This window comes from Geospiza fortis, unplaced genomic scaffold, assembly GCF_000277835.1.
Source record: "Geospiza fortis unplaced genomic scaffold, GeoFor_1.0 scaffold31, whole genome shotgun sequence".
Lineage (NCBI taxonomy): Eukaryota > Metazoa > Chordata > Aves > Passeriformes > Thraupidae > Geospiza > Geospiza fortis.
In genome coordinates, this window is record NW_005054483.1 from 165086 (window position 1) to 174010 (window position 8925).

Consider the following 8925-nt stretch of genomic DNA (forward strand, 5'->3'; position numbering starts at 1 on the left):
GCTGCCTCCCCCTCCGTGCCAGCGGCTGACTGGAAGCTGGAATGTTTCCCATCCCGGGCGATGCCCAGCCCTGCCCCTAGCCTGCCTTCCCAGGGGTGACATTCCCGCTTTGCTGCTGTTCGGAGAGCAGAGCCACCGAGCATGCCGCAGGAAGCCCCTCGGCAGCCCAAGCCCAGGGGAGTTTTCCAGTGAGTCCAGCTCCTCCACAGCCAAAGTTGCCCCTTCCCACCCTCGGACAGCAAATTCCCCTGCGGGTGTTGAGGTCCTGGAGAGCGGGCTGGAGGAGGGGGCTGCCATGGAAGAGAATGTGTTCAGAGTTCAGCAGATCCAGCCCAACGTCATCTCGGTGAGGCTCTTCAAGCGCAAGGTGGGCGGCCTCGGGTTCCTGGTGAAGGAGCGCGTCAGCAAACCGCCCGTCATCATCTCGGACCTGATCCGGGGCGGGGCTGCCGAGCAGAGTGGCCTCATCCAGGCTGGGGACATCATTCTGGCCGTCAATGGCAGGCCCCTGGTGGACACGAGCTATGAGACGGCGCTGGAGATCCTGAGAAGCATCGCCTCTGAGACCTACGTGGTGCTCATCCTGCGCGGCCCCGAGGGCTTCACCACTCACCTGGAGACCACTTTTACGGGTGACGGGACGCCCAAAACCGTCCGTGTCACCAGACCCCTGTGCCCGGCTCCCAAGGCGGTTGACTTGTCCAACCCGAGCAAAGAGCAGCCAGCAGCCATGGGATCGCTGTGGAGCAGGGAAACGGGCAAGGAGGTGGAGCCCCATGTCCACGTTAACGGGCTCGTGTCCGGCAGCAAAGGGCCGGAGGGCGGCAGGGGCAAGGACAGGGCTGCTGCTCACTCCTGCCTCAACGGCGGTGTGGAGGACAACGAGCTGCTCAAAGAGATCGAGCCCGTCCTGGACTTGCTGAAGAGCAGCAGCAGTAAGGACAGCGATGGAGATGCGCCCTCCAAGGTAGAGACACGGGATATAGAAGTCCAGGTGGACTGGTAGGTCTCCCTAAATACTTTTTTTACCTTTGGTGGAACGCGCTGGTTTTGGCTCACCGAGGTGCCGATGAGCGCCTCTCCACAGCCGGCTGCTGCCTGGCACAGCAGGGTGGAAATGGAGATGGAGGGGAAGCGGTGGGGAAAAGGAGGAAGATGAAAAATTTGGAGAAGACTGTGGAAGGAAGGTCTAAGCATGGGAAATTGGGGAGATTTGGAATAATGTCTCATGGAAACTGAGCTGTGTGATGTGGTGGATCACGGGCTGGGCTGGGATAAATGTCTGCTCCATGTTCTCAATTCCATTTGTTTTAAGTTGAAGCAAAATTGCATGCCTCGGTTTCCTCACCTGCTAAATAATGCCCAGGGTATTCCTGTCCTTGTGGTACTGCTTTGGAGCTCTCCAGTTGAAATCTGCTTTAACTTTAACGGGAGAGGAAGGTCGGACCTGTAGGGCACGTGCTTCCCAGGAGAAATGAGATTCCAAACCTTTTGGGAGAGTGGAGGAGAGTCCCAGTCCAGCTCCATCTGAAGCCGAAATAGGGCGAGGGCAGCGGGACCAGCCTGGTGGGCAGGGGGGAGATGTTCTCCATCGAGAGCTCGGGATGGCCAATCCTCGTGGAAAAGGATGGATCTGCCCCTGCTCCTCCTAGAGCCAGATCGCTGTTTCAGGACTTGTGTGCATGGGTGGGGACACGAACAACGCTTGTCCCACGTCCCGTTGAGGAGGGGGAAGTGGCACAGCTCCCGATTTTCCTCAGCGTTTCCCTGAGCGCCGCTCCGGAGCCGGGGCAGCTCCCCGGGGCCCTTCCTGCTTTCCAAAGCTGCTGTTTGCAGCCGGGTTTTTTCAGTTCCAACTCCCTCTCCTCCTGACCGTTCATTAACACTGTTAGGCTGCCTTTTCCTGCTGCTTTTCCCCAAGTCCCCAAACACGTTTTAGCAGTGTCAAGTGCCGCAGCAGGTCGTGGCTGCCCTCGCTTATTGACTGGCTGGAAAAGCCCCGAGGGTTTGCTGGAGCTGCAGATCTGAGCCTCGGCCACGGAAAGATCTGAAATGCCAAGAGTTCTCTGTAATTTCAGGTTCTCTTGCTGTAGACATCTCTTAGGAAAAGGAAAACGTTGTGCTCATTTTTCTTTATCAGAAACAAGAGGGGAGAGCCACAGCAGGGTCCCCTCCATGGGCTCCCAGCCAAGGCTGAGCTCCCGCTCGCTCCCATCCCAATCCCACTCACACCCTCTGTGTTTTCCACCTTCCTTGTTTTATTTTCAGTTGTTTTCATGTCGTTCCTGCTCTCCCAATTTATCCCTGCTTCCCGTGGAGGACACGGTACTCAAAGCTTGTTAGGGTGCTCACACTGAGTCAGAGTGAAAAAATATCTGCTGGGCTCGGTGCTGGTGTCTGGGTGTCCTTCCTGCCACCCCCTCCCCACCACAGCTACTCTCCAGGCCCTGTTCACTTTTTGAACAAGAACTGTTCAATTGAATTGTTGGGAATTGGAAAATTCAGAAATCTGCTGTGCAATGGGAAGTGATTTAACCCCCCCGAGCTTGGGACGCTCTCCAAAAACCTGTCAGGACTGTGCACGCTTTAATCCCATCCTGGGAGAGCCTGGTTTAAGGATTGAGACACTGAAAGGGTCAGGAATGGGTACAAAATGTGCAGGGAGGCTTCAAAATCCCCTCTGGTTAACTCAGGGACCTGGGGGTCACAGCCCAGAGGACACAATCCAAACATTGGGATGGAACAGGGGCAGCCTCACCCTTCAAACCACGTCCCCCCTCCCAGCAGCTGCAGGATCTCCAAGGAAATTCTTCTCCAGCCATGGGGAGGGATGAAAAACGTGATTCTACTCTGAGGAGTCTCTTTTATTCAGAGATTAAACAGAAATGCTTTGATTTCACTTTGATTTCACTTAAACTGAAGGATCTTGAAGCAGCAAAGCAGGGACTTCACCAAAATATCTTTTTTTGTTTGTTTGTTTTCAATATCCTAATAATTAAAAAGAAAAAAGGCTTTGTAATCTCTATACCTTGGAGATGAAAATCCACTTTTCAGTCAAATTCTCCTGCTTGATGAAAAGCTGCAGCCTGGCTCTTGTGGTGTGAGGGAGAAGACCCAGGCTGGAGCAGGGATGTGGGAAAGATTGACTGCGGGGAGAAGCTGTCAGGAGCTGCTGTGCAGGGAAAAGGGCATTTCTGTGGGATTGGGCTGGGGATGATTCATCTCCTCAGCTCGGCTCACACAGAGCCGGGGCATCCTCAAGGTCTCCTGCACTCCCAAGTTTTCTTGGATGGCAGGAGAAGTGCAGAAAGGTCAGGGAACGATGGGGAGTGGATAACTAGGGAGAGTGTTGGTCAGTGCCAAGGAAATGCCAAAAAAGCTCCAGTGAGCCGTGTCAGATGGATGCAGCTCAGCCCTGACTCCTCCAGGCAGGAACAGAGAAGGAATTGAGCTCTGCCTACACCCAGGAGGGAGCAAAACCTCGCTCAAGGTTGAGCTGGACACCTCCAGCCTGGCCTGTTTGGCTGTTGGTGCAGCTGGAGATGGTGGGATTGGGATGGAGCCTGTTCTGTCTCCTCTCTGCTGTGGATCCAGCTGGAGATGGAGGGATTGGGATGGAGCCTGTTCTGTCTCCTCTCTGCTGTGGATCCAGCTGGAGATGGAGGGATTGGGATGGAGCCTGTTCTGTCTCCTCTCTGCTGTTGATCCAGCTGGAGATGGTGGGATTGGGATGGATCCTGTTCTGTCTTCTCTCTGCCTGGTGCTGACCACCCCAGCCCAGGGTGCTTTGTCAGATCCAATCTGGCTCAGGGAGCTGGGACAGGGATTGGGATGGAGCCTGTTCTGTCTCCTCTCTGCTGTTGATCCAGCTGGAGATGGTGGGATTGGGATGGATCCTGGTCCTGTTCTGTCTCCTCTCTGCCTAGTGCTGACCACCCCAGCCCAGGGCGCTTTGTCGGATCCAATCTGGCTCAGGGAGCTGGGACAGCATTCCCAGGGCAGGAGGGGATGGCACAAGGCTGAGCTTGTCCACAGGGAGCCAAAAACTCCTTGCTCAAGATGGGCTTTAAAAACCAATTCAAACTACACCTGATGGTTTGGGCTTCCAGCTGCTCTCTCCAGCGATACTTCCGAGGAAAACTGGAAGGGAGCCTACAAGAGAGATGGAGAGGGACTTCCTATAGGAGCATGGAGGGACAGGATAAGGGGAATGGAGTCAAAATGGGCAGGATTAGGTGGGATATTGGGATGGAGTTGATCCCTGGAGGGTTCTGAGGTTCTGGCACAGGGTGCCCAGAGCAGCTGGGGCTGCCCCTGGATCCCTGGCAGTGCCCAAGGCCAGGCTGGACACTGGGGCTGGGAGCACCTGGGACAGTGGGAGGTGTCCCTGCCATGGCAGGGGTGGCACTGGATGAGCTTTAAGATCCCTTCCAATCCATCCTGTGACTGATTGATAGATTGATTGATCCTAAATTTGCTTCGGGGACACAATCAGTTCCTCTCCATCCCCTGCCCCCACAATCTGCATTCCCCAGGGGAATTCTCCTTGCTGGCTCCTCCTCCCACCCTGCGCCCTCGGGGCGTGTCCATGGAGTGACCACAGCTGCTCCTCAGCTCGGGCCATCTGCAATCAGGAAAGGCAGCACAGATGTGGGGCTCAAGGTATGATGAGAGCTGGCATTTGTGCCATGAGGCTCACCGTGGGCTAGGAAGCAAAAATAGAGTTTGATTCACTCGCTGCCAGCGAACCCAGGTCTGTTTTTCCCTCAGAGCTCTGGGGAGATTGTCAGGTCCCATCTTCCCTCCTTCTTCCCCCCCTCCCCGCTGAGTTGCCAGGGTTTATTTCCCTTCCCAGGTCTCTTCCATGACATGAGCAGCATGATGGAAACATGGCAGTTTCAGTCCAAGCAGCAGCCCCGAGAGGGAGAAGTGTGCTCAGAGCAGGAATTCAGCTCAGGAAAGGTTTCAAGGTTTCAGGCTCCAGCCTGCCTTGGAACAAACCCCATAATTTTGCTGTTCCCAAAGAGAAAATTCTCTTCCTCCCACCTTCCTCAGGACCACAAAAATCTCTTTGTGTTGCCCAAAACATTTCATTTGCTTGTCCGATCTGTCTTCATTCTTCTGCATTGGACACAAAACTTTAAAACCTCAGAAAGGAGAAGGTTCCCTGGAATTTCCACGTTTGTGCCATTCTGGAAATGGATGCAGGGAGCTCTGGCAGGGAATAGCCTTCCCCTGCTCCCCTGGCCGAGGCTTCTTCCTCATCACTCTACTCCATCACTGATCCAGGGACGCATTTTGTGCCTGGAGACCACATATTCCCCCCTAATATATCCCATATTCCACACAATTATATCCCATATTCCCCCCAAATATACCCCATATTCCTCTCAAATATACCCCATATTTCCCCCAAATATACCCCATATTCCACCCAAATATATCCCATATTCTGCCAAAATATATCCCATATTCCCTCCAAATATATCTCCTATTCCCCCAAATCTATCCCATATTTCCCCCAAATATACCCCATATTCTCCCCTAATATATCCCATATTCCTCTCAAATATATTCCATATTCCCCCCAAATATATCCCATATTTTTCCCAAATCTATCCCATATTTCCCCCAAATCTATCCCATATTTCCCCCAAATATGTCCCATATTCTCCCCTAATATATCCCATATTCCTCTCAAATATATTCCATATTCCCCCCAAATCTATCCCATATTTCCCCCAAATCTATCCCATATTTCCCCCAAATCTATCCCATATTTCCCCCAAATATGTCCCATATTCCCCCAAATATATCCCATTTTCCACCCCAATAGATCCCATATTCCACCCAAATATATCTCACATTCCCCCCTAATACATCCCATATTCCATTGAAATATGTCTCAAACTCCCTCCAAATATATCTCATGTTCCCTGATGTATATCCCGTATTAAACCCAAATATATCCTGTATTGCCCCCAAATATATCCTGTATTGCCCCCCACATATATCCCGTATTCCCCCCTAATATATCCCATATCCCACCCAAATATATCCCAAAGAAATCCCACATTCCTCCCAGATATATCCCATGTTCCTCTCAAATATATCCCCTATTGTCTCCAAATATATCCATATTGCCCTCACATATATCCCAAACACACCCCGTATTCCCCCAAACCCATCAGCCCAGTTCCCAACCCACCCCTCACAGCTCAGCCCCTGTGCTGCTCCTTCATCCCCTGAGTTCCCCTGCCCTTGTCCCCATGTGTGACCCCAGCAGCCAAATCCCTGGGCCAGCTGTGAGCCCCCAGGACCCCACAGGAGATCCAGGTGTGATCCCCCAGGAGATGCAGGTGTGACCCCCCCCAGGAGATCCAGGTGTGACCCCACAGGAGCCCAGGTGTGACCCCACAGGAGATCCAAGTGTGACCCCACAGGAGATCCAGGTGTGACCCCACAGGAGATCCAAGTGTGACCCCCACCAGGAGATGCAGGTGTGATCCCCAGGAGATGCAGGTGTGACCCTCACAGGATATCCAGGTGTGACCCTCACAGGAGATCCAGGTGTGGTCCCCCAGGAGCCCCAGGTGTGACCCCCCGGGAGATCCAGGTGTGATCCCCCAGGAGATCCAGGTGTGACCCCACAGAACATCCAGGTGTGATCCCCCAGGAGATGCAGGTGTGACCCCCCAGGAGCCCCAGGTGTGGTTCCCAGCACCCCTGAGCTGTTTTGTTCCCCTGGCCAGGCTGGGATCCTCCAGGAGCTCACTGGGAAGGGACAGAGCGGTTGCAGCTCGGTGCTGGCCGAATTTTGAGCTGTGGGACTCTGGGACTGCCTGGATCTGTTCCCAGGTCTTTCCGTGTCGGTGCCTCCTCAAAGGCATGTGCCAGCCTCATATTTCACAGGCTCCCTGAGGCTGCAGCTTGCTCAGCTCATTAGTCCCTGATCCCGGTGCTGGGCACATTCCCGATGTTCTGAAGCTGCAGGATCATCTCCAGATCATTCCACAGGTTCTTCCTGAGGCTTTTCCTCCTCCTTCCGTGCTGTTCCAGATCTCCTCTCCCACTTGTTCCTCACTTGGATCACTTGGATCCCACCATCCCTGCTGCCTCTCCAGGGAGGGCATCCCAGATTTTGGAGTTATTCCTTCCTCCAAATTCCCACCTCCTTCCTGAGCTCTGCTCCATCCTCTGCACCCCGCAAATCCCTTCTGCTGCCCCATCCCTCTCCCTCTGCTCTTGTCCAGACCTTGCTGAACCCTCCAGCCTGCAGCCAGCACCTTTTCCAGGGAAGGAAGCATTTTAATTTTAATTTAATTTAATTAATTAAACTAGGGAGTTTTAATTTCTGCCCCTCTGGAACGTGGTTTTCCATGGGGCAAAGGAAAGGTGAGGCAAAAGCTGAATATCCCACTGGAAGGAGGAGCACTGCAAGTGCAGCCATGCCCGAGGAACAATCAGGGAATGAGGTAAGAGGAAGGAATTTCTCTCCTGAGCTTCCCACACAGCCCCAGGCTCAGGTTTGCCAGGAGAAGGAGAGGCTGATGCCTGGTCACAGCACAGACTGATGCTATCAGTGTCACCAGAGCTGTCACCGGAGCGTGGGCACTGCCACCCTCATCATCCATCCCGACTGGGGTGGCAGCAGCCAGGGCTGGCTCTGCTCCCTGCCTGGGAATCAGAGAGATCCTTCTGCCAAGGAAATTCAAAGGAGCCGAGTGACAAACTGACAAACTTCCCTTTCCATCATTTTTTCCCCTTTAATTTCTTTTTGGAAAAGCTTTGGAGAAATTTCTGAAAGGGCTGTCTCAGCAACTTCCCTTCTGCTTCATCACTCGGAGCACTGCAACATCATCAAATTAGTCAAAAGAAAACAGTGGTGCCTCTCATTTCTCCAAACAGCCAGATGCTCTTTCCAAGGGGAGGCAGCATCCCAGGCTCTGCCTGGCACCAGTGGGGGAGGGCAGGATTCCTCTTTCCTTTTTAAAGTATCAGATTTGGCTTTCAGATCACAAAACCCCCTCAAACAGGCCTTTGGATCTCTCTGGATCCAAGAGATCTGGCCAAGAGTGTGTGATGGATCTGGGAGTGGTCAGAGAGGGATCCTGGATCTTGGATCTGGCTTTTGGGAGAGTTCATCCAACCAATGGCCTCCACCTTCAGCATTGCTTCCAGTTCCCCAAAGACATCAAAATGGGGATTAAAAACATCTCATGGAATGGTTTGGGTTGGAAAAGACCTTAAAGCCCATCCAGTCCCAGGACACCTTCCACTATCCCAGGCTGCTCCAAGCCCCAGTGTCCAACCTGGCCTGGAGTTCTCCAAAAAGAGGAGCAGCTCCTCTCTCCCTGTGGCTCATCCCTGGGGCTGCCCAGCCTGGCTCCCTCGAGGAAGCTGTGCCCCCCCAGTGCCCACCAGCATGGCTTTTGGGGCTCTCCTGTTGATAAAATCCCAAATTCCCGAAAGGGAGCATTGCCCAGGGGCTGAGCTGTGGCTGTCCCCGCAGCCTGCTGGAGCTGCGAGTGACATCGTCAGGTCACCCTGTGCCTCTGGGGGCTGCAGCAGCCGCAGCAAGAGAGGAAAACAACTCATCCCAAAAATCCTGTTCCTGTCCCAGCTCGCAAACAAGGCCCTTACAAGCGAGGGCCAGGAAATATTTGTAAAATGAAGCAATTGATGGTTTTTATTTTTATTCCCCCATCTGTGCTCGGGCTGGGCTGAGGCTCTGGCTGCTCTCAATGGGCTTTTCTCTGCCTGCCTCTCTCCCAAAGGACAGAGCCGGATCCCTGTGGGCAGCCCCATCCGGGGGAGGCTCAGGGCAGCCCTGGCCAGGCACTGCACCAGGGACACCCCCAGGTCACTCTGGTGCCTTTGGCACAGCCACCCTTGGCTGTGCTTTCCCAGCAGGGTCAGCCCCTG

The 8925-nt window shown here is 53.7% G+C and overlaps 1 protein-coding gene across 1 annotated transcript in view; it reads left to right on the forward strand.

Moving 5' to 3' along the window:
* The first annotated feature begins 49 nt into the window (after nt 1-49).
* The window catches only part of NOS1 (nitric oxide synthase 1), a 54131-nt gene continuing 45255 nt past the window's right edge, over nt 50-8925 (forward strand). Inside the window, exon 1 of the mRNA XM_005428443.2 lies at nt 50-1002. Coding sequence (XP_005428500.2) covers nt 296-1002 — 707 coding nt within the window. The 5' untranslated portion in view covers nt 50-295. The remainder of the gene's footprint in view (nt 1003-8925) is intronic.